The 26,590-nt window shown below is 37.9% G+C and overlaps 2 protein-coding genes and 1 pseudogene across 4 annotated transcripts; all 3 read right to left on the bottom strand.

Moving 5' to 3' along the window:
• Positions 1-2,536: 2,536 nt before the first annotated feature.
• On the bottom strand, positions 2,537-10,684 carry LOC131303252 (AUGMIN subunit 8). 3 transcript variants are annotated; one of them, XM_058330038.1, is made up of 8 exons: positions 10,359-10,582; positions 8,275-8,439; positions 6,679-8,106; positions 6,036-6,155; positions 4,998-5,114; positions 4,825-4,914; positions 3,526-3,633; positions 2,537-3,178 (listed from the first exon to the last, which is right to left on the bottom strand). In XM_058330038.1, the coding sequence occupies exons 3-8, from the start codon at positions 7,960-7,962 to the stop codon at positions 3,062-3,064; spliced, it is 1,836 nt and encodes a 611-aa protein (XP_058186021.1). In that variant the 5' UTR covers positions 7,963-8,106; positions 8,275-8,439; positions 10,359-10,582; the 3' UTR covers positions 2,537-3,061. The 3 variants fall into 3 exon arrangements, with proteins under 3 accessions (XP_058186021.1, XP_058186030.1, XP_058186013.1); XM_058330047.1 differs by lacking the exon at positions 8,275-8,439 and having other exon boundaries at positions 10,359-10,684; XM_058330030.1 differs by lacking the exon at positions 10,359-10,582 and having other exon boundaries at positions 8,275-9,558.
• Positions 10,685-18,826: 8,142 nt separating this feature from the next.
• Positions 18,827-24,157, bottom strand: LOC131318375 (uncharacterized; annotated as a pseudogene).
• A 295-nt stretch (positions 24,158-24,452) lies between these two features.
• LOC131303240 (probable calcium-binding protein CML41) lies at positions 24,453-25,293 on the bottom strand. The gene has a single exon (XM_058330021.1). It carries the CDS (start codon positions 25,187-25,189, stop codon positions 24,608-24,610), a length of 582 nt encoding a protein of 193 aa, XP_058186004.1. The 5' UTR covers positions 25,190-25,293; the 3' UTR covers positions 24,453-24,607.
• Between the last annotated feature and the right edge of the window lie 1,297 nt (positions 25,294-26,590).

Here is a 26,590-nt window from a genome sequence, read left to right as displayed (position 1 = left end):
CCCTCAGGTTTTGGGATTGTCTACGATAAAAAAATGTTACACACATAACCGTCGTATGTGTTGTGTAATAAATTTTGGTCATTCAGATATGTTTAGACGGTCTAAATTTTAAACTAATTATTCCCATGAATAGTTTATTTATTTTTTGAGCGAATCTAAACCATCTATTATAACAATGAACGGACAACGATCATTTGTGCGTAAAGTGTCTACGATACCTATCAATGGCTATCCAAACTCGGCACCGTTGAATTTTGGATTAGGCAAATTTTGATTAGAATGTTCGCTCTACTTACTTTTCAGTCTTTTCTTTAATTTGAAGTTTGAATCATTAGGGGTGTTTTCGATAGTGAAAAATTTATAAATTTTTATTTGTAGTAAAAAATTTGTTAGGTGTTTTCGGCAGTGAATAAGTTAAAAAATATTCCGTTCGTTAATAAGTTGTTGATGCTTTGTAAGTAGAGTTACTGTAGCAAAAACATTGTTTATTGACAACTTTTTTTTGTTAGTAGAAACGATATGGTTAAATGCTGAAACTTTTTTGCTAGTGAAAACGAGATGGTAAAATGCGTTAAGATTTTGTATTTTTTGTTGGTGGAAACAGGAATTTATCAAGAAAGAGAGAAATTACTGGGTTTATGAATATTGGGAAATTTAAATTCTACGTGTAGTGGTTTGTCTTTACTATAGATGTTATTCAATTCAGATCTGAAGTGTGATAAACACATAAAAAGTGCATATTTAATCCCCAAGTTAGATTTGTTTGGACTAATGTATATATTATTTATTCTCGTTTAATCTATTTTCATACTTTTCAAGAACCATAAAGATTGTCTAGAGAAAGAAGCAAAGTGAAATTTTAAGGCTAAAAAATCTTCTAATATATGAAATTGATGTTTGGAGTCCATTGGGGATTTGAGTTCAAAAAGAGAAGAATGGTCCTGGAAAATGTTTCTGTTGTTTGGTTGGACAAAAGAAAGTTATACATATATATATATATATATATATACACACTCGTGATTTTAAGGGTACCCGTGAGAAATCGGCAAAAAAAATGATCGGGAAGGGCTTGATCCGAACAGTTTTTTATTGAACCGTTCAATAAAAAACTGTTCGGATGAAGCCTTTTCTGATCATTTTTTTTGCTGATTTCTCGCGGGTACCCTTAAAATCACATTATGATCACTTTGAGCGGCTCGGATCGTCGTAATTCGATCGGGAAAGGGGAGTCCCGCACGGTAAGGCCGTGCGGGATCCCTTAGGAGATCCGGACTGATATACACTCGGGATCCAATGAGGGATCCCGCATGGGCTTACCGTGCGGGACTCCCCTTTCCCGATCGAATTGCGACGATCCGAGCCGCTCAAAGTGTGCAGAACGTGATTTTAAGGATAATTGTGAGAAATCGGCAAAAAAAATGATCAGGAAGGGCTTAATCCGAACAGTTTTTTATTGAACGGCAGAACGTGATTTTAAGGGTAATTGCGAGAAATTGGCAAAAAAAATGATCAGGAAGGGCTTGATCCGAACAGTTTTTTACTGAACCGTTCAATAAAAAACTGTTCGGATGAAGCCTTTCCCGATTTTTTTTGTTGATTTCTCGCGCATACCTTTAAAATCACGTTCTGATCACTTTCAGTGGCTCGGATCGTCGTAATTCGATCGGGAAAGGGGAGTCCCGCACGGTAAAGCCGTGCGGGATCCCTTAGGAGATCCGAACTGTATATATATAATTTTTTTATGATAAAAAAAGTAAAATATTTTTTGAAGTAAAACATTTTCCATCATTGGGGCATAAATGTTTTCATCCCAAATTCCACGCAAATCGTTTTCCCCAAGAGGGCCATCCTTAGATGGAATTGGATTGAACAATGTTCAGTTTCAAAATTCCTTGTTTGGAGTCCATTGGGGATTTGAGTTCAAAAAGAGAAGAATGGTCCCGGAAAATGATTTTGTTGTTTGGTTAGACAAAAGAAAGTAAATAGGAGTCCATGGGGGACTTGAGTTCAAAAAGAGAAGAATGGTCCTGGAAAATGTTTCTGTTGTTCGGTTAGACAAAAGAAAGTAAATATATATTCTTTATTTTTTTATGATAAAAAAAATAAAATATTTTTCAAAGTAAAACATTTACCATCATTGGGGCATAAATGTTTTCATTCCAAATTCCATGCAAGTCGTTTTCCCTAAGAGGGCCCTCCTTAGATGGAATTGGATTGAACAATGTTCGGTTTCAGAATTCCTCATCGTGCTATACAAAAATAATGAGGGAGAAAGAGTGTGTGTATATCGCAGATTCCGCGCTGCTAACCATTTACCTAATCACATGGCTCAAAAAATTAATATCAAATTTTATACAATAGACACAATAGCCGAGTGGACATTTTGTTATATAATACCACTAGTTTCCTATCTTTCCCGATGTGGGACTGTAGCCCCTTTATGGGCTATCACAGTGCATTTTCTTCTTGTTTTTTAGGAAATTTTTTCTCCACGGCTACTATTTTCAACTGTTAACCAAATACAAATACAGAATAATAAAAACAGAAAACATTTTACATTGTAAAAAAATTTACTTCTAAACAAACGGAGCCTAGCCAAAAGACATTTTCCAGAAACCTACTTGGCCTTATTGCTGTCAAACATTCTTCAAAATCATCTCAATTGATTCAGTAGTCACTCAAAAGTCAAAACCCACTGAGAAAGCTGTTCGAAATTGGGCCAAACGGAATCGTATCAAGGTGCTTCAAATCTTTGCAGCGCATCCGCACGCTAAAACATCTTCCAACCCACTTCCTCGTGCATCCACAGATGTTAAAACCATCACTTCTATACTGAACTTTGCTATGCATTTTTCTTTTCAGTCGAGTGATGATAAAAACTAAATGTAGAAAGGAATGGAGCCAAACACCTACTCGCTAAACAAAGAAGGAAAACTTGAATCGTGGGGAAATACATACTCCCAACAGAATTGCGGAAGGTTAAAAACCAATATACACACTTGCTCATACCGAAGGTGACAGCGTTGCTTGTCATTTCTTGGGAGGAAAACGCAAAAGGTTGTTAGGTTAGCATATGGGCAGTCACGTAGGTGTGCCGGTTGCCGTTCGTCAGCCGTTGAACATTCTTTGAAGTTTGTTTCAGCTGTATGAGATGGGTCCTAAGGCTGTATTCCTCCACCTGCTTTGAGCCCAAAAAAACACTATAATTTCTGATGACGTAAATGCAAAAACACTATAATATCTGATACCGTAGAATCAACACAATGCACAGAATGTAAAGGTTCAAAGCAAGCTAACTATTGAGAAAAAAAAGAGACAACCAGACAAGTTTTTCTTTGAAGAAAAAGTGCCCCATCAAATTATGAAATTCATGGATCAAAAAAAAAAAATGAAATGCGGACATGACCAATATGAAATAAGCACCACTAGGCTGATATAGCTCAGTGGGCGACCAGAAAGTTACCACCTCTGCAGAAGGCCGAGGCCACCATATCGAGTTTATAATCATGTATGATTGGTTCTCACCTGCATAGCTTTTGTTGATGCCAATAGAGACTCACATTCATCGAGCATGGCTCTCTCCTGTGCTGCCACATCAGCCAGTTCAGACACTAGACAGTTCATACCCTCCGCCTGTGATACCGAAAAGATGGGCAGTAATCAAGCTATCAGAATGGTAACTTTGGACAATCTTTAAAGTAGTTGTACACATGAAATTCCAGTTAAGCGCACAAGCTTAACACAAAGCACAACTAACAACTAACAACCACCAAACATGGTTCAGACATCTTCCCTAAGGGCCATCATGTGCTCAGATTTACAGGGAGTTGATCAACAAAAAAGAATGAAGACCAAAATAATACGCACTCCAAGAACCAAAAAGCAATACTGGTTGTTCTAAAACCTTTAGTTTTAGCAATGCTGTTGTAGCGGGTATGTGCTACACACAGGCAGTTTACCCAAGTACAACAAAAAAATTGTTCAACTGTACATGGTAATCCCAGCTGCATTGTTACTGAAAATCTATCAATTGTGCCTGTCAATCCCTGATACTTGGACTTCTGTTGAGGCTTAAAAGTACACTTCTTCTGCATTCTTCCACTTTCAAAGCCCAACAAAATTTCTATTTTGAAGATGACATTTGCCTGCTCCACAATTTTCCACCATGTTTTAAGGCACTGTAGCTTCGACTCAAATACGTTCTACTAATCCATCCTACGCAATCCTTATTGACCACACAAAAGATAATGTTGTTCACTAGCATCTACAATGATTGATCGCAATAGTAAAATTAGTAACTTTGACAATGAAAAGACACAAAAATGAAACTAAGCTAATGCAATATCACAACAAAATAGGCCAGCGGAGAACACTACTCTCCGTCCCAATTTGTTTGTCCATTTTTGGAATTCCAACTTACTAAGACTTAAGAGGACACAATCATTACAATCAAAAAGCTTTTAAATTCCAATTTTAAAAAAGGAGAGGGCATTAAGGGAACTTTAACAAGTCAACTTCAAATTGGACAAATATTTTGGGGCACGCCAAAGTCAAAAGGCAGACAAACAAATTGGGAGGGAGGGAGTATAACAGAATAACATTAACTAGGCCATATTCCTGTAGGGGCATAACTTAGGAAGCCTATAATCCAACAACCATAGAGGAAAGGAAATGCATCATGACATGTGCTTTGTATTGGACCTGCCGCAAATATTACAACAAATAATTACACGGAGTAAATAATGATTCCAAACTTAGAACAACCTTATGTATGACATGATGCCTGAAATATAGGCGTGGGGAATTAAAAGAGATGAATCTTACCCTTGGGAGTATAGAACAAATAGAGGATCCCATAGCTTGCATCACATCAACGGCAGAGGATACAGCTGCTTTCACAGTTTCAACATCTGCCTGCAAAAACAAGTAATCAATGACCGGTTCAATAGTATCTCAAATCTAACAACAACTTCGGAGACTTTCATGGACAGACATACCCTTGCTCCTCCGCAAACTGGAAGACGAAGAGTGCTTGACTGAAGGTCCCCAATTGCCCGAGCTAAAGAACTAGTATGATCTCTTTCAATTGAAACCCAGTCCTCTAGGTAGGCCATCTGAACCATCCAATTAATATGCAAGCATTCAGAAGAAGGCAACAGTGAAAGTGTATTGCAAATAGCATAAATACTAGTTTTATAATTCATGTTTGATATATAAAGGGACGTTCTCAAGAAGAAGAAAAAAATAGAATGATAACCACGTTCACCTGCTAATTGAAAAGGCACCAGAATTGTTCGTTCAAGTTAAAACAAGTAACTCGAAAATTTATATGCTAACCCAGCAATTTTAAAAATCCACACAAACTAACATGAGGTGAATTTGGGAAAAAAGGCTTTCAATTCGGCGGGGAGTTGCAGAATGATGGGACTCTTGCTTCTAATCTGGGCTGCAGAATACATTCCATCCCTGCCACCAATTTGGATTTAGCTTTGGGATCATCTTTGATTAAGGTTTGCCGTGTCTATAAGAAGCTGAGAACCCAATACCAATATAGTTCCTAACGAAACACTTTTTAACTGGTCAACATCCCACTTTCAACGGATGTCCCTCTTTCCTGGGAGCCAAAAACAAAAGACTACTGGAATCCCGGAACCCACCAAAACTACAAACAGAGTACTAGGATTATCCTACCATGACATTTTTATAGTTTCCATTTCCTTTTCAATTCGTTTATGAGGCCACAGAATACGTTCCATCCCTGCCACCCACATAGAAAAGAAGGCCACAAAACAAAAAAGGCCCTATACACTGCCATGGAAAAGCTAAAATCAATTTAAAAATTGGTCAAGGGATGTATTACATTCTCCCTTGTCCCAACTGTACAAGCTATTCACGAAAAATGATATTATCATAGACAGAGGTTTTTCTGCCCCTTCGAAACTCTCGAATTTCTCTAGCGCCATAAGGATTATTGATCCATGCAAAGACTCAATATTTGTTACCAAACAACTAAATGTAGTGACAAGAGACATTACTTGTTCATTCAAAACTAAATGCAGCTTCAGTGTCAGCCTCAGCTCCTGGATGACCATCCTCTTCTTAGATACTGAATCCCACAACTCTGACGTAGTTCTCCACACATTGTACAATGTTTTCTGCATCATCACAACAATGATTCAAGCAATGAGCAACAATAACTGCTACTAGTACAATTGTATGAAACATCCATCCTCAGAAAGGTAAAAACCATAAACATAATGAAGACTGCAAGAAAGGGTACCAAAATTTGATGTCAACCAAGGTAAATGAGTGAACAATAGTTGACAAAATACAAGCGCAGTCTTAATCTGGCTAGTCGCTCTGTTTTACTCTTCTTTAAGCTTTGATTTTTGATTTTTCAGTTTTTGCATCATTACATTTCTTGCCATTGCCAACATTTGAACAGCTAAGAGTACAGAAGCTTCATTAATTGCATCATGCAGGACAAATCTAGCAGCAGTCTGAAGCGTATAACTTGGGTAAAGATAGGAAAAAAGTGAACTTGTTTAGAAGCTTCTCAATTCAGAAAGGCACCAAATATTGTATAACTTTCCTTAGCTTCAAAATCAATACATGCATAAAAAACAAATAGGAAAAATATGAGGAAGCTATGTTATATTACACTTGGAAAAGGGCTACCTCTGCCGTTACTTTCTGATCATATAAAGAAGCATCTGCTTGAGCATTGGCATATCGCCATTGCAAATGCCTATTGTGTAGTAACCGCAGAAGATGAGCATCTTCTATGTGGTTTGCACCCTTCTTTCCTTTTCTAATATCGGCAATAAAACTGAGGACAGAAGTAGAACTGTTAGATTGCCTTGAGGGACTAGATGGCCTTGTCTGAGATGGACTGATACCTCTAGCAGTGGGATTCAAAGCCCTTGTTCGGGATGGACTGACACCTCTAGAAATAGAGGATGAAAGCACTGATGCCTTATTTGGAGATGGAGGCCGTAATCCAGGGGTAGGCAAAGACTGAGATCTAAGAACAGGAGTAACCAATCCCATCCTTTCTAATGGACGAGAAGAAACAGGATTTTGTAATCCAGATTCCCGCAATTTATCATACACTGAATGCATATCAAGTTCCATGTTCAGCCTCACTGCTTCACTGACTGATTTTTGTAAGGGCTTACTCGTACCATCAGGAAAAGACATTCTCCTAAAAGAAGATGTCCCCATACCCACATTTGGAAATGGCGACGGTTTAGCCGTCTTGTGGTTGAGATCCATACTTCTAGCTAAAGCATTGGAAGATACCTTCCCACCTGCTCTGCTAGGCCATCGATGCTGATCTACTAGTCGACCATGTGACCCATCAACTGGTTTTGAATTCTCAGACTCATCAGTGGCATTCTTTCCTTTAAGCGGACTCCTCTTTCTATCCGGGGTGGACTTTCTTGAAATAGGCCGCGTTTCGGCCTGTTTTTGTGACACATTTGGCGATGGAGTCAAAGCACGATCAGAAATGGCATGAGGAGCCGGCTTCTCTTTCTTGGTAATGGGCAGTGAAAAAGTATCAGACTGGAAAGAAACACTGAGACTCCGCATTGTGGATGGCCATAAACCCTCTGGCAACCGATTGTTACCCATTACCTTTCTTGATGCCAACAGCATCTCGGTTGCTGTATCACGAGCTGGTGTGGATGGCCTTGGGGGTGATGGTGGTGTAGAGGGTCTCTTCCTTTCAGCTGATACAGCTCTCTTTGGTACCGATTGGGAAGATGGAGTGGATGTTCTTGTGATATTAGGTGACGGGCAACGCCTAGATGGAGTAGGTGATCTATATCTAGAGCTAACTTCCTTAGTTCGAGACCTGTGGGTTGTTCCATTGTTCTTTTCAGCTGGAACCAATGGTGGTCTTGAGGCCTCCACTGCAGAGTGCTTCTTTAATGAAGCCTTCGATTCATGTACATCCATCCACACTCACAACATCAGACCACATTGATTCCTCGCTTCATATAATTAGACAACACATTTGACAGGCTTTCATGAAAAACTCCCACAGCTAGTGGTATGAAACCAATTGTTCAAAAAGAAGACGATCCTTTTTTCTCTACAAATCTGCCACATAAACACAATCAGGAGAACATCACAAACAAGAGAATATTACAGAGAGGCAAAAAGGGAAGGAAAGAATAACCCATGAGCAAAAAGTAAAAGACAATCAAAAGAATACATCTTTAACAATACCCAGTTCTGAAAAAGTTGAATTAGATAATCACAACTAACCAGTGGAAATGGATACTCTTCTTTCATTAATAAAAGCCCAAATCTCCCCACATCAGATTCAGGCAACGATAAACAAGAGAGAACGGAGTTGGGAAACATCTAAGGATCCAATGAGCAAAATCTATCATCACTGAATGTCATCAACAAGTTACAAGGACAGTGTCCCTGAAATAACCAGAACAAAAGAAGGGTTGGCTTCCCTTTAGACACTGGGGAGAATAGAGAAAGTGAAATGTGCTCTGGGTATAGAGAAATGTGCGTAGGATAAGAGGGACCCTTTTGCCTTTATCTCTGGCTTCCTTTTTAGTCCCTCTCACGGGAATGCCATGGTCGGCTGGGCTGGATATGCATTGGTTACGTATGCTCACTCACACCCTGTCAAACCTGTTTCTTCTTCTTGCTACCCACAACTCCTTTTCATGACAGGGAATTGAATGAAAGTGAAACCCACTAAATGTACTCTCTCTCTCTCCAAATTTCTTCTTGGCTATTACTAGGAGTATATTTTAGGATCCTCTATATACTGATAGCATCTGATCTTACACTAATAACTGTCAGAAGTTATCACTAATAACTGTCTCTGGCCCATAAGCCAAATTCTAAAGTTGTTGTGAACAAATTAACATAATTTTCGGGATCAAAAGTCATAACCCACGAAATTACGCGGCAGCACACGCTCCATAGAGTACCTTAGACTTTTGTTTTGTTAATCCATCAATAAAATAATCCTAAATTATTGAGCATTTTGTTTGTATATCCATCTAATTATCCTCATTAAATATGCAAATTTGAGGTTTAACTGATTTAAAAATTTTGGGTTGTGGGAACAGACATGGAGGTCCTGGAGGACCACGTGCAACTGAAGATCATTGTCCATCCCCATGATTTCCACTAATACCCAGAGTTGATGAATATACTAGTCTTTTGGTTTTGACTATTTTGCAGATTTTAGGAACAAAAATCGAGTGAAACCAATTTTATAGCAGAAATTTTGGATTTTCCTAGCAGTAAATGAAATGCTATCTACATGTGACAGCTTTTGTCCTCTATTTTGAGGACAGATACAAAATCCCATGTAGAATCTCAATACGAAAGCTTCAGAAATCAATATAGAGTATATCAAGGACACAGAGAGAGAGAGAGAGAGAGAGAGAGAGGCAATTGACAATTTAGCGTGTAGAAAATGTCTTAAATTCATCAAAAAGCACCAGACGCAGACAAAATGACAAACACGGAAAGAGTCGAACTTTTTCTCTCGAATTTCAATAATCTTAAAAAAAAAAAAAAAACACCAAAAACGAGAAAATAGAAACAAAAAAATTGGTATTCAGATAAAAATCACATCCAAAACCCTAGCAACGTAAATAACTGTCTAGTTCAAAATTAAATAACAATAACAATGTGGGAAGTGGCAGATGCAAAATACTTCACTTAACTACAAAATTTCATCTTTAAATATTAGTAACAGAGAAATGTACCCAAAAAAGTAGCAAAAACAAATATAGCGAAGTACATTTCCAGCATTCATACAACAAAAAGGACCAAAGTGGATTACACAAGTATATGTTTTGGAAGAAAATGAGCAATACACGTTTTCTCAAGGGAAAAGCGCCGCAATAATTTTGACCTAGGGTCGTGATGCGGGGGCCACTCTCCGTAATTTCTACAAATTTGGCATAGTAGAACTAATAGAATAATTGGAAGGTGTGCAGGACCAGGACCTCCTCTTGCACCCCTAGGACCGCCCCTAAATGTGGGAATAGAATCAAATTTTTTCGTTCGAATTTCAATAACCTATGGGGGGAAAAAAGCCTAAAAACGAGAAAACAAAAAGAGGAAAAAATTGGTAAAGTTTGAGGTTTAGTTGGCAGAATATTACTCAGATAATCCAATCTAAAACCCTAGAGAAGTAAATAAAATAAAATAAAAAAGTTCAAATTTTTACGATCCACCCCCATCAAATCCCTTTTAAGACAACCACCATTAGCAACAGCAAACACATACAACGCATGTACGATTGCATATACAAGTTATGGTGGTATGATTGTGTGCCTAATTCAAAGAATTTGAATTCGAAATCTAACCAGAAATCGTCGGGATTCACGTTTTCCGGAGAGGAAAGTGGTAACTGAGTCTTCGAATTGGAGATTGAAACGGAAAAACCGTCGTGAAGTGAAGTAGTCGATCTGTGTGGATTAGTGTAGATATAGATATATAAATTGAGTGAGTTTCAATGATATGTATGGAGAGAGAGAGAGAGAGAGAGAGAGAGAGAGAGAGATGGTTGGGGTGGGGGGGGGGGAGGTTGATGAGAATGGTATGCAGAAGGGGACGCGAGAGAGAGAGGAGGGCGTTGTTTTCGCGCCACCTACTTAACATAAGCACCCCGTTAATTGCACGCTAATCAAGCCACTCGTTACCTTTTCGTTGTTAGTTTATGACTTATTCGAAAATGCTAGGAAGAAAGGAAACTTAATTTGAGAGTGTCCCGAAAAGAATAACTAGTGATTGAGATTCACTTTGATGTGTGGGATTCAATCATCAAAGTGAATCTCAATCACTGATTGTTTTTTTTTTTTGGGCACTTCCGGAGTAAGTTTTATTTGTTCTTGGCATTAATTTGGTTTCTCTACTGTTTGTTGGACTGCAGAGTGCCGTTCGCGTGACCCTAATCGTCTGAAATTATTTTTAACGGTTCAAAGGGAAGAGTTAGAGTTTTGTTAAAATTTGGACCATTGAATGCAAAGATGAATGACTACGATGAAACATCAAAGGCCTCTCTATAGTCTAGCTACTGAGAAGCCGACTCCTTTATTTTTAGGGGCAATTTCTTGGATGGATATGTACTATAGAGCTAGGATTACTTTAAACTTAAAACTGTTCGTGAAATGTCCATCTTACAAACCAACATTTTTATCTTGACATATAGTAAGATGAATAGTTCATATTACTGCAATAGATAGATGCACGGTAGGGGCCTACAATGGTGGTGACAAAAATCACACGATTTTCACCTTAGACAGAGAGAATGACTTATAGTTTAGATGACAGTATTATTTGAGTAATGGAATTAAATGAGATGTTGTATTTCATGATTCTTACATTGGGAAGTGAGTAGAATGTGAATGTGATTACCAATGACATATTTAACTAGAAATCACATTTTCAAATTAAGCAGAAATCTAATTTCTCTTATTACTCATGGAAATTCGAGATTCATGGCTAAATACATATAAAAAAATGTCTGACAGTAATAAATCTCTATAATAATTGATTTTTGGATAAGATAACTGAATTACTACAAACATCGGAATAGAATTACTCTAGGTATCGAAATACTAGGAATTTGATTCTTGGTAATCAAATTCTTTTTTCCACCAAAGATTAACAGGCATTCAAACAAACATCAATTCAGTTGTTGCTAATATCACACAATTTATGTAATGTCCCGTTATTGTTATTGTTTGAATGCTCGTGATAAATAAATAAAAAAGAAGAAACTATTAAACCAGCGTAAATTAGGTGCAAATGCATGAATAAGCCATTGAAGAAGTCTTCACAAAAAAACAAAACTTATGCGTTAAGACTGTTTATTAATCTTGTATTTATGGAGTTAATTTATGTTTAATATATTAACAACAATTTATAAATAAACTAAAGTACTTCTCGTTTTCCTTCAATTTGGAGTTAGGTGGGTGGATGTTTCTTTATTTTGACCCATTTTCTAGTCTTTCGTGCCAAATTATTATAATAGGACGTGCAAAATTAATTTAATAGGAGAAGTTGTTTTTCAAATATTTCTTTACGGAGGCATTAATGATCATGATATAACTGTGCTTTAACATCTGAAAATATGATTCATTCTATTTGTGGTCAATATTTTTTTTTTTTGGGAAATAATGAAAAGTGAAAAGAAGTAAAAAAAGAAGAAGAGAGAATCCAAATGTTCTTGGAGGAATAGGAGAGTGAAATTCAAGGGGTTAAAATTCAATTATAACGTAGTATTAGAGAACTTTGAAAATTCAATTACATAACATAGTATAAGAGAACTTTGAAAATTCAATTACATAACATAGTATAAGAGAACTTTGAAAATTCAATTAAGATCATGTTCGGATAATGTTACTTTCAAGTCCCAAGAGAATAGTGGTTAAACAATTTTTGTTTCCATCAAAAAGAAAACAAATTATTAGGAGAAATGTCAATTGAGATAATGCAAAATCATTTCATCTTTTTAGTTAAATTAACAAAAGAAACTAATTTGCTTTCATATGTATTTCACGTTACAAATTCGAGAACTATTTTCATACTTATCTTCAAAATGGCTTCTTTTTTTTTAAGGCTAAGTGAGGTGGGTGGAGAAAGAGCCCGAAACTGATCCATAGCCATATGAACTTAAGCTCTTTTACCTTGAGAGCTATTTTCATATTTATCTTCAAGATGTTTTTGCAGTAGAGCAAGCAAGACAAATGATTCATTATTTGCCTAAACATTATCCGTTGGGACAAATCTTGGCTCTACCACCGCGCGCATGAACAAATTATGCACTTTTAGATTCGGTGAGATAAAACTTTTAAATTTTTTCAAAACTAAAAGAAAATATGGATCTCCAAGTATGAATCGCGTATCGATCGTACACATGATCGTCAAGGGACAAGGTGGGTGGTTAATTCAACATCTATCAATGTCTTGAAACCGAAAACTCAATGGATTTCAACATTGTCATTTTGCCAATTTTTGGTAGCATAACAAGTCTTAATCAGATAGAGTTGGGCTTGGATTGCAATTTTGGTTATATATATACTGGCATGAGAAAAGGGGTGGCACCCATATGGGAGGACCATTTGCTTTTCAAGGTGGTCCAAAAGCCATGAGTTGAACGTATGATTACAATAAATAGAGACCCTCCCCCCAACAGGTCATGAAAATGACTTTAGAGGCTAAAGGAACTACCCTTACTAAAGGAACTACCCTTACTAAAGTGGGAGTCTAGGGACAGGAGGAACTATCCTTTTTTGAAACCCTAACTTGCAAGTGGAAATTTGATTTAAGGTTTGCAAATTTTACTGTCTATTACACTTCTCTCTTCTCTTTGATTGAACAAGAGCCAGCCATAACTTCTTTTCCTCCGGAGGCCAAACTATGATGGGTACATTATCATCATATATAGTTTGGCACAAAGGGTACGCCTTCTTCCATCCATCACCTCTAAGCTTAGATAAGATAAGATAAAGCGAGATCAGATTTTGCGCCTCATGCGATCACTAATAGACTTGATATGAAAGTTTTTTTTAAGGTGTTTTGCTAATTCCTCTAAAAGCCACCTAAAAATCAAAACCAAAAGAAAGCAAGATACTGACTGAAATACCACAACAAAATGCCGCATACCCAAAACAATCCAACAACCTACACCCTAAACAACCCCGCGCCAAGAAACACAAGGACATTCCGAATGAAACTAAACCAAAAAAACCTCCAAAACTCGGAGTTAAAATTCCAAAGAATTAAAGAGAACCACCTTCCTCAAAATTATTAACTTAATTACTCTAAAAAATCATCTTCCTCCTAATCGTCGAGGGCATTAATCCTTTCCGCTAAGTGCTCCTCTTGTCCTTTTACTTAACAAGAAATATGAAGCCACCTCTCTTCTTCTTTGTTTCAATTTATAATATTTTCCAAGTATTTTTTTAGGCAAGTAACCACGTGAAATTCCATCTAATTGTAACCTAGACATCTCATGGCCATTAACCTAGTCACTTGCTATCAAGAAGTCAAACTGTTGGGTGATGTTATTATAATTAAACTTTGTCTTTTATACTTGGACGTTTGTCTTTATCTAACTGCAAATTTAATTTACAAATTCCATGTTGCAAATTTTAACTTGGACGTTCCCTGTAAACTCTGTTTTATTATTAAATGAAATTCCTACCCTTCCACTAAAAACTCCAAGGGTTTGGCCAAAAGCAAGTATGAGAAAGCAACTAAAAGGCTTGTCCTCCAAAACGTTGCAAGTTCAAATTTTACGAAAGTCAAACATTTCAAATCTTAGGACCACTAGAAGGTTTGCACACTAGTTAACTTTGAGACCCTAGAATTAGTCAAGGTGCACATAAATTAGCTCGAACATCCGATCATAAAAGAATCTTGAATTAGTCAAAGTGTATGTAAGTTAGCTTGAACATCTGGTAAAAAAAAACCTTGACCCCTCAGGGCATTAACCAAGACAATTGCTATCAAGAAGTCAAATTATTGGTTGATGTTATTCATAAATTAAAGTTGTCTTTCATACTTGGACGTTTGTCTTTATCTTATTGCAAAATTTACCCAACCCTGTGGGCTTAGTTGACCAGAACATATCCCAAGGGCCATGTTTGTAATTAGTCAAAGTAAAGCCTGAGAGTCTCGGAGTGCGGGAGCCGTGTTTGATCGATGGCAGTTGACCTGCATTGCGATTTCCAAAATTGTAGTGAACTGTTTAGGTTAAGGACAGAGTTGTCATTTTATGCGAGATGGCGTAAAGACTTTGAATGCGAGCGGAAAAAAATATGTAGAATCAAAAATGTGTGTACGAATGTAACGTAATTATAGTTGTGTAAAAGTCGTTTACCACGCTTAACCTTCATACTCGGTGTCCCATTGCCGTGCGCGATTCTTTTATAGGCATGCATCAACTTCTATGCATGTCGAGGTTAGGATTATATATCAAAACGCGAGCAATTGAATGGGGAACATAAGGTATGTACGCGAAATTTTAATGCATCTACCACAAAACCTTCTCTACGTGGATTCGAGCTGCTGTAAACCTTGCCATTCTCTTAGCTTGCAAAAAAAAAAAAAAGGCCCTTCTTTCAATAATACATAAAATGATTCCTTCTTCTATTAATTATATTATTGAGAACCTTCTCTGAAAAGGGAAGAAAACACTTTATCTACATAATGCCTTGTGTGGCATATTATTTATGTTGATGACCTAAAAAGCAAATGGATAAAGGTACAAGTTTTATTTTTCTTTGCACACTGCAGCCAATCTTCTTTGTGAACATAGAATGAGGGGCCAAATGATGGCCTCTCATGTGCAAGAATTAATATGCAAAGTCAATCATTGTGATACATATTTTTTTATAATAAATTCTATGGCCTAGCACAATTTCTGCCCCCCCAACAATGTCATCTACCATGATTTGGCATTTCTTAATTTTGTCCTTTGAAAGAGCCCTGTGGTGGCTCAACACATGTCATGATGTTCCAAATTACAAGTTGTCAAGTGGGTTTTGATTATTTTGGAAGGAAAAATCATCTCTAATGATGTTTAGTAGGTATCAAAATGTATGAAACTAAATTAAATTTACTTGATTGAGGTCGGTTGTATGGACCCGGATCAGGGAGGTTGTAAAGCAGTTTCTTGTAAAGCGCTGCAAGACTCATCTGGATCGTCCAAAAGTATTTTTCAGTGGTTTGGATTAAAAACAAACTATTCCAGGAAAAGTTAACTCTTCCCTAACTTTTTTCTGAAAGAGTTTGTTTTCAATCCGGATCATTGATTGCCGAGATGGACGGTCTGGATGCGCTTGCAGGACGCTCTACAAGGAACTGCTTTGCAGCATCCCAGAATCAGTATGTACCCTTTATTACTATTCCACTCTGTCAAGAGTTGTGTCGTTTTGAATTCATTAAATCCATAGCTTGTTTCGTTAAGGAGATAGGAACATCAAATTAGATATATATATCCAAGGCAAGCCACAGAATCTATATATATTTGGTTAATTTTTATAACGAATCAGATTAAATGTCGGTCAGCTATATGACACAACAGAGATGTAACACATGGGGTGTGTGATATTATACATCTCATCACTACTGATCATATGAGGCCGACTGAGATCCCCTGTCCGACTCTTCCTGTCCGACCCGCTTGTCTCACTCCTCTCGGTCGTTGATCTCGCAAATCAACGGCTGAGATGAGCCGAGCATGTTTTGCTTCAAGCTTCAAAACGACGTCGTTTTGAGAAAAAAGTGATCGGTCTATCTCAGCCATTGATTTGCGAGATCAATGATCGAGAAGGGTGGGACAGACGGGTCAGACAGGAAGAGTCGGACAGGGGATCCGAACACATATGAGGCTGTTTATTGCACAAGATTATAAATCTCTTAACTATTTGTCCATTAATCCGTCAAAGAAATGGACCCACGTATCTTCTTACCACATTTTTACCATAACATATCGTATCAATATAACCCTAAGGGGATGACCAAGTGTTCTTGGTCTGGAAGTTAATTAGGTGTTTGCTATATTCTAAGGTCTCAGATTCGTTTCTTCTTGTCAACAACTCTTGGGGCCACATCACCCTCATGCGTAAGCGTGTGAAACGACTATAAAAGATGCTGTAGGGATTAGTCTAAAGTGCGGATAAGGTGGCCCGAAACTTTCATTTAATGCAAATCTCATCGTTTTTAGTTATTGATCGCCTTTGGATGTGATCGAAACATCTCTCAAATATCAATTCTCACCCAACGAATCTTCAACGTCACTCTTACTAATCCATCATTGTTCTCGTTTCTAACTTCACCATCACGATTCCAACTACATCCATTTTGTTTATCGTGTTGTCTCTTAACTACATAGCATTCTTTAATTTCCTCTGTATCATTGACGAGCACAGGTGTTCCAATCCAGTTTGCATGCACTTCGAACTAATTTTTATAGTCTCTTCCATAGTCTTTTCCATGCTTACACATGAGGTGAGGCCGATTTTCTTTTGCTTTTGTTAAATGCAGAGCATTGGCTAGTGTGCTTAGAGTTTTACTGAATTAGTTGATGCAGAACACTAGCTGGTATGCTTAAATTTAAAAATGTTGGTTTTTACAATCTTACTCTTTTAGGTTTAAATTATAATGGTACAAAAAAAAATTTTGGAGCGGTTTTTGAAATTTGTTGGTGTCCAAGAGTTTTGCATGGAAGCGTTTTTTAATTTTCATATCGTGCATGTTAAAAACACTACTGCATTAACTCTTAAGAAATAGATATCTAAGGTACTCACTCGTTACAATTTGGATATTCACAATATGTGAGGCTAAGTGTATGATGGTGCTAGCAATATGCGTGGTGCATGGAATAAATTACAAGCCTTATTTCTTAGAGATTGCTCGTATGCATATTATATACATTGTTTTGCCCACTGAAAAAAAATTTGGGTTAGCCCAAGGTATAATTAATTCCTGGTTCCACCCTTGAGGTGAGGTGACCTCGGGAGTTGATGGCAAGAAAAATAAATTAGACATAAGACCATAGAAAGGAGCAAACCGCTAAGTCTGGAGCCAGAACTATCAGGCCAAATCCCGGGACTACACCTTATGTTGTTTTTCAACAAAAAATAATGAAAGAATTCTCTTAAATCAGACTTGGTTTGTAAGGATGTTTCAGTTGACATTGAATACCATGTTTTCCATAAGCACAAGGTATGGACATGGACCATCTTTGATCATAAGCATAAGGTATGGACGTGGACCATCTCTGATCATATTGTCTCCCGACATAGTACAACATATCAGTATTATATGGTTTTCATTGCTACAGAAATTGCCTCAGGTGTAAACCTAATTGACCGTTTGCAAATTTTTTTTTTAATAACCAGGTGTCCAAACCAACTTAGGCACATCTCACCTACCCCTGTACAACCAATCTCACATCGTCCACTAACAGTCTGACTGATGACGTGGTTTATGGATGCTCAAAACTTGTAAAAATTCCTGAAGCCAAGAAATCTATGCTAACTATGATACAACCATATACAATTTGCACATTTTTTTATTATTCGCACATTTTTTCTTTTGATTACTAGGTTTTCACACCAGATAGTGTACACCTCGATTAATGTTAGAGCCCTAAAGTTTAACAATCGCATCATAAATTTACACACGCACTTACAAAAAGGTGTGTGGAGCCCAAAAAATGTGAGTGGAGCCCACACAATACAAGAGTTTTGCCTAGCAAACACCTTGTAATACAAAATCCCAAATTATAGAATAATATCATAACAATAGAAGAAGCATAAAAACCGCATCAGTTTTTGGTTTCTGCTCTGCCAAAACGACTTTTCCTTTTTTTTTTCTTTTCTTCTTCTTTATTTTTTTTTTTTTTTGCAAAAGAAAAAATCTTCATTCATTTAGAAGAAAATATAGCACATGACATAACATATCCAGCACAAAGTACAAGAAAAGATCAGACCAAAACAAGAAGAAATTATTCAATAGGTCCGTCCTATGGGAGACCATGGTATTCCCTTCCAATGATTGAGGACACAAGACTACTCTATCTCTTATTCCTTTTTTAACATCTTAGATGTCTGGATCAACTTATATACACATTTTGATTAATTTCTGAGACTAATCCCACCGTCTACTAACATGGGGTCTGTCCTGCTCATTGAGCATCAGGCCAACCATTTTAACTCAGGTTTCTCTCTGAACTAAGACTACTCCGTCAAGTGATAAATCACACTCTTGTTGACATTATAAGAAGAGGCATTTGATGACACAAGAATATATTAAGATAAAAATGAAGAGGCATTTTGATAAAATAGCTAAATTTTCATCGACACCTTATCGAGAACATAACAATCCCTTTTACAGGTTGCTGATACAAATTATGAACGGAATGCAAAATTTCTCGACCGGAAAAAAAATTCAGCAACCAAAAATCTAAGCCAACTACAAACTAGTTACCTCCTTTCAGCTCCATTCAACATCAGTTGGAATGAAATGACCGAAATCCATTAGTAACTTGTAAATCCAGAACTCTTAGCCTTGCCCAAAACTGACTCTACGCTGCACCAGTAGAGATCTAGACTTTTTGCCAAAGCAAAACCAGCATACATCCCATCAACAGCAGCGCTCACAATCCCACCTGCATAACCTGCTCCTTCTCCGATTGGGTAGAGTCCTTTTAAAGATGTGCACTCGTATGTCTCAGCGCTGCGGAGAATTTTGACAGGAGAACTGGTTCTTGTCTGGGAAAAGAAAAAGGAAAGTATTGTAAAATGCTCAGTCATTCGTAAGGAAAAAAGTACTATGATTTGTCGACAACGGAAAATTAAACTGCAGATCCAAAAACAAGTGCCAGATAATACCATTCTGAAGTGAAATGCACACTATGTAAATAGGAAGGCAAAATGAAAGTAGAAAACATGGATCAAGTAATAGAAAAGCCGCAAAACTGAATGGGGTTACCTCTACTCCTTGAAGAAGAGCATTGCTGGAGATGAATCCTGGTAACTGAAATTCCAATTTTTAGAGGGGAAAATGGTAGTTTGAAAAAAAAAAAAAACTATGTATTTCGTGCATTTAACATGAAGCAAAAAGGAGAGAAGAAAATGAAGATTAAAAGAAAACCTCATTGTCAAACGTCAAGATTGAACTTTGTAAAGCCTCCGTTAAATAACTTGGAAACAATTCATGGAGGCTGGCTGCCTTAACTCCCAGTCGATAACTCGAGGGTTGTATAGATGCTCCTGAGCATCCAAGGCAATTCAGTTTAGATACAGATTTGGAAGTAAGAAATTAGGTATGAGGAAAGAAAAAAAATGCTTTACCCGGCAACATGTGTTCCAGAAAATCAGTAACTGTTTGCACAGGCACCTGAAAATTGCCCGCTCCCATTGTAGCCGCTCTTCGCTCAAATTTTCTCTGTATAATGGTGGCAAAGGTTAAAACTAAAGTTTAAAGGGGTATGACAAGAAAAAAAAGAAGAAAAAGAATAAAAGGGACTGCTTTCCATGAAATAAAACTGTAATAGACACTAATCATGTAAACACAAATTCCATGGCCTAAAGACATTTGATTGACCAGTCCGTTAGCAGGAAGATAGCTTTAACTGAATTTTTGATTGCTGCATTGGACTGTGGTCCACCGAACTGTTGGGTTGAGATTTACAAAAAATAATGAAACAAACCAAGTGAAGATGAACATAGAACACCAAAACTACCTGAAATTCAACTCCTGCTGGAGGCCCATGGAAGAGACTCAAAATCCTTAGACGAGACGGTAACAACGAGTGCTGCATTGGCCCACTTAGACGCATGTCGAGAGAATGACATGCCATTGATACATAGTTCTGACGTATTTGTAGTAGTGAGAACAACCTGCAAGTGACCTGTTAGATCCCATCCACATGAACTCAGGAATGAAGATTTCCATCCTCTCCACACACCGAATTATCAATCACATGACCAAGGATCAAAACTGGGTTACGGAATATTGTTTCGGTTGGCTAGGAATATCAAGGATGAGGAAAGTTTCAGATGCATAAGAGAAATGTCAATTGACATTGGAAATACTCCACCTGAAACTGTCATCGTTGGATTTTTCCAATAGGTGTCAAAACAAGTCAATGCTTTGGGATGCTCAATACGCAAACCAACATGTATGCCGTTTATCAGTTCTTGAGGATGCTCAATATGCAAAGCAACCTGTAAAGTCACGTAAGTCCTTACTAAAAGAAAAGTAAATAATGATAATAAGAACGTAACTGACAGAATTAGAGAAAACATCAATCTCCACATATCCAAACCGCAAAAATGTTAAATAGAGCACTTGTAACAACTTTCCACAAATGATCGAAGATAATACTAGCATCTTGATAAAACCAAAGTGCACGGAGTCCATGTCTTTAACTGATATGGAAGAAGAGCCCTATCTGCATAGCAAACAGAATTCTACCCTGCTCATTTGATGTTCTTTACCCTGTTACCATTTAAATGTCTTCCCCTCAACTTTTTAACTAGAGGTACAATCCACATTCCTCACCAAGCCACTCACCGAGCTTGTTCCCCAGCCCTTCCCCCTTCTTTCCTTGTGGGGGCAGGGGGTGGGTATTATATACACTAGCCCGGATCATAAGAGCCAAAAAATTAAAGAAGCCACCAAAAAATAAATGCTTAAAATGGAAAATGTGTTCCAGTCATCAAAAATGATGAAAATGCTTCTGGTTTTAGTTTTCTGTTTCAACGTATTCTTGATAATGCTGTAATTGCCTCTAATGAATCGGTATCATGTTGAGTTTCTAAAAACTGAAGGAGGTAATGGTTGGGCTCTTTGGGATATGATCAAGCCTGCTTGTCTTGGTACCATCCGGTGGTTGATGATGAAGGAGGTGATATCGATTCTATCATACTATGATCACAATAGAATAGGAAACAGTAAACTGTTACTCCATTAATCTTGAACTATGGCATGAACCACATGCACATGTTAATAGACACACACAAGTGGCACCTGTGGACGCACCTGTGTACAATTTCAATCACATGCCCACGCACAAAGAGATCGAGACATAGAGTGGTCCGGCCACATGGTGTGTAGTTCTGTTTTTCCATGTTAACTCAGAAATGAATGCAGATGTCATGATATGAGAGAAAAATAATAAATGCATGTCGCAATGGAAGCAGATGACACAAATATTAGCTGAGAAACGCACAGCAAATTCTTTAGGAACCAGGATTGTATCATGAGAGAGAAGCATTTGATATATATCACGGGCAGAATGTCCAACTGCAAGTGCAGCTGCATCACATCCCAACTTCTGGCTATTAAACTTCAAGTTGCTTCTCGAGTCAGAAACTTCTACGCTCACAACATTTCCATTCTCCACAAGCAAGTCATCTACCCTTGTCCCAAACCTAATATCTACCTAAGCACATTACACGAGAAACATTTTCGTACAATAGAAAACAAGTATTGGAATAAATTCTCATAATGAAGTTTGAAACTATGTGTTTCTGTGTCTAGGGCACTCTGGGAAGAAAACTGTGGCTCACGCCCAATCTTTGCAGATGCTGCCGAAAGTTGCGTAATAGTGAACCAATCTGTCAGTTCCCAAATGGGGCTTCCCATCAAACAAGATATTTTCTGGAGCTTCCGAAGTGACTAAAGTTTTCATAACCTGCGGAAGAAGTGTAACACTTTCTGACGGTGATAATAGCTTCATAACTCATTAGATGGTTGGATATGCCAAAGTGCAAAAAAAAATTCAGGGAAAAAAGTTACACTAAATGGGTTCATAAAAAACTTAGGTAGTAAACTTCAACAGGTCATTTCCAAAACACAGAGCCATGCGATAGATCAGCACTTCTTTCCACCAACCATGAGGGGAAAAAGGAAAAACAGAAGAGACCAACATTCTGACTTGGAGAGAGAGAGAGAGAGAGTTCCACCAACCATGAGGGAAAAAAGGAAAAACAGAAGAGACCAACATTCTGACTTGGAGAGAGAGAGAGAGAGAGAGAGCTGGGGTGGGGGGAAGAAGAGAGATTCAGCAATGCATTGCTCACTTTAGTTGCCCTTGAAAGTACCCTTTCTGTCACTTCAAGTATTTGAGAGCTTTTTTTTTTCCCATTTCCCCCCTTTTGTTTAGAACTTCCATTGAGGTATCAGCCAAACACCGAAAACAGAGGAACGACGAAGTTCCTACCCTAAAAAGTTTTACATGAAAATATTTCTGTCTTTCTGAAGCAAAACACTTTATGTTGAAACAAACAAAGCCACAGAAGTTGAATGCTAGCAAAAACAAATCATACAGCTAACAAGAACGAAGTTGTAATTTACTAAATTTGACAAATGATACACACTGACAGAATGCTGTTGCCATTCCTTCCTATTCAAGTTAATAGTTTTCCATCGCTCCAAGTACCTGCACCGCCCTGCCACGCATAAGACCTTACTCCTCAATCAAAGAGGGGTCCTCTTATAAAATACTAGATGGAAAGATTAACACACCCAAAGATTAAGAAACATGAAGAACAAAACTATTGAGATCAATGCGATTCTAATATTTTTAACTAGATCATCAGTATCATGTATTTCAGCTGATGCCTCAAAATTGTACCATATACAAGCCCGCAACATGATATTGCACAGCGCGATGAGTTCATGCCAAACTAATTAACATGTATACCTGATTATCTGTTTCTCAAGGAATATGGTAATTGAAAGAATAGGCTCTTAATGCCAACTGCCTCCATCATACATATCTTATTACTGATTACAGCAATAATAAGCTCTTAATGTCAACTGCCTCCATCCCAGACTCAAGAATCTTGAGTGGGAGTGTTGTATCGACCTGGTTTGACTAAACACTATTATTGTTCAAATTTTCCGCTGAAAAGAATGTTTACCTGGTTCTGTCACAATCTTTGACAATTTTTTTGGAAGTATCATAGCAGGGAAGGTTGCATGCTGATCTTTCTATGTTTGTTTAACTTGCATCTTGCTCTTGCACAGCCTAATTGTTAAGTTATAGTGAAAATATGTAACCAACATCATATGCAGTTCATTGATCAACTTACGATTTCATGAGAGAGAATAGCATACAAATAAAGCACCTAATCATCAACAACGTTACCATAAAAAAACAGTTTAACAATACGGAACAACCTTTAATATACTCACTCGTGTGAGTAGCCGCTTTGTGCCATGGTGACGTTTGTGATGTCACGTCTGACAGTTACGGTAAAGGATAATGATGAGCGCACATGGGGGTGCCAGCTCACTCTCAAAGCGGTAACTAAACCCTATCTGTGACGTTGAAGTGATGTCAGCCGACGTGTGCTACGTACGCAGGAGTTCGTACTTGGAGAGCAAGTAAGGAGATCTCTATAAATACCCAATGATAGCAACCCTAAGTACATGCTTTCTCCCCACTCAACCCAGTGATAGCAACCCTAAGTACATGCTTTCTCCCCACTCAAACCCACTCCATTCCTACTTGCTCTGCACTTTTCTCACTCTCACGCAGGAGGGCCATTCCGGAGCTCCTCTGGTGTAGTCTTTTGGTCCTGCACTCGTGCCTACTTGTGTGCAGGTCAGGCGAAGGGCAAGGCGATCCACTCATCCTAACCAGAGGCTCAGAGGAAATGAACCAAACTAATCGGAACCAGACAAAGTCGATCTTAATTCTCTCTGACGTGCACGTAGCGAAATCACGACTTATATATCTATGGACCATTATGTTCTAATTTCGAAGTTGCATTCAGAACTTTTCCCAATATATATATAGATACAAATGCATGTAATATTTGACTTGAGTAAGATCGAGATATCTTTCAAACCCTCCTTGTTATAAAATCTGCAAAAATCTACACGGATTTTGTGACCAGATGTGTCCTCCACATCTACCCTATCAAATCTGATGGAAAATGCAACACCTTGTATAATCAATAATGTATTACACACAGTTTGTGAGTTTCCTCTCAATATTGATCAACTGCAATTTCCTGTAAATGCATGTTTTCAGGTAAAATAACTGCAATAAAAACACAAAGAAGATAATTCGAAAAGTACATCAGGCCATCATCTGGTAAAACTCGTGAAAATCCAGCTCCCCATTCCCGTCCGCATCGTACGCCCGAATCATGGCTTCACACTCATCTTGCGATTTCTCATCCCCAAACCGGCTCAAAACCCTCTGCAAACTCTTCGACGTGATCCGTCCCGACCCCTTCCCGAATTCAAACATCTCGAACGCGGCCTTGATGTCCTCGTCGTCCCCGTCTCCTTTACCTTCCTTCTTCATCAGCCTCAGAAAGTCTCCAAAATCCATCAAGTTATCTCCATCCGCATCCAGATCTTCGATGACTCCCCGCGCCTCCTCGTGCGACATGTACTCCCCTATCGAGGCGAAATAAGCCCTCAGCTCAACGGCCGATATCTTCCCGTCGCTGTCTCCATCGAAACGGCGAAAAACTTCTTTCAACTCCTCTTCTCTCGTTGCACTGGTTTTCCTCGTAGTAGTAATATTTGTAGAGTTTGGAGACCGAGGAGATGATTTCGAACTGGACTTTAGTGACTTGCAACGTTGGAGGGTTGTTCGCAGGCTCCTGTGAGGGAAACAACCGAAGGATTTCGGAATTCTCTCGGGTTCCATTGGGGTGGTGGAACGGAAAAAACCGAAGGTTTTGTTTTTTCCCTCAGCCAAAATGAATCACATCACATGCAAAGGGGTTTATTTATATTGAACAAGATTGTCTTATTCACGAGGAGCCGTAAATAAGACAATCATGGAGGCGGGTGATTTTAGTCGTCCTTTCTGACTTAAGATAGTTCAGATTTTAATGAATTTTATTTAAAGAAGACTCGTCCAATACATTTTGGATGTGCGCGATGGTGCTCCGCATAATCCTTCTCACAGAAACAGTTGTAGTAAATATTTTATCTTATATAAGAGATTAAAATTAAATTTTGTCCGGATGAGCCGGATAGGGGGTTTTCCGCAAGCACCCCTGTGGGCCTTCTTCGCGCATTTTTTTGAATAATTCAAACCGTGCATTTTGTAGGGCTTGTAAAATAGTGTATATATTTTAAAAATCAACTTATCCGGACATTGATATATATGTCAAAAGTTGAGTTTTAGAAGAAAAAATGGACGGCCTGGAACTGTCAACTGTTTTTTTAAGTTAAATTGTCCAGAACCGTTTATTTTTTCGTTTAAAAACTCAACTTTTGATATACCTATCGATGTCCGCACAAGCTGATTTTTTTGCATGGATACATTATTTTACAGGATCTACAAGATCCACGGTCTGAATTACCCAAAAAAAATGCACGAAGGAGACCCATGGGGTGGCGAAAAACTTCCTTTTCCGGTTCATCCGGACAGAATTTACACTCCTTGTATAATTGGGGAAAGAAGATTAGATCTGCCAACTTTGGAGAAAAATAATGTGTAGGTAGTAAATCACCTGTATCAGAAAATTCCTGAGGGAAATCGTAGAATAAATGGCTGAAGGTAGGAATTATTGCATTTATTAATTAATTTGCTGGGTAGACCGAGAGAGAGAGAGAGTGATTGAATTCCCCCAAGTTTCTGGCATTAGGAAATTGCATGGCAGCTTCGTTACAGAAATTGACTAAATTCCCCCAAGTTTCTGGCATTAGGAAATTGCATGGCAGCTTCGTTATAGAAATTGACTAATCGCTTAAAACTCTCTAGTTTTTTTCTTTTTAATTCCCGATACCGGGAGCAATGCGGCCACATGATCATCCGTCCCCGTTCTAGTTTCAAGATCCGGATCGTTCATTTCGAATACTGATTGCGTAATTTTTTTCCAGAGAGATTCGGACCAAATTTTATAATCGCAATTGCAATAGTATATTAGATGGCAAAATGAACGTTCAGAACTATATCATTTTATAACAACTGTTTGTACTGCACGATCAATAGTCACATTAGAATCCAAGGAGAAGATCCTAGCTAGAATAGTATTAAGGAATCATATGGGTGCAAAGGTTAGCTGGGCACTAGAGAGATTTCGAACTTTAGTTATTA

The sequence above is a fragment of the Rhododendron vialii genome, chromosome 1a, assembly GCF_030253575.1.
Source record: "Rhododendron vialii isolate Sample 1 chromosome 1a, ASM3025357v1".
Taxonomy (NCBI): Eukaryota; Viridiplantae; Streptophyta; class Magnoliopsida; order Ericales; family Ericaceae; genus Rhododendron; species Rhododendron vialii.
This window is presented reverse-complemented; position numbering and strand designations above follow the sequence as displayed.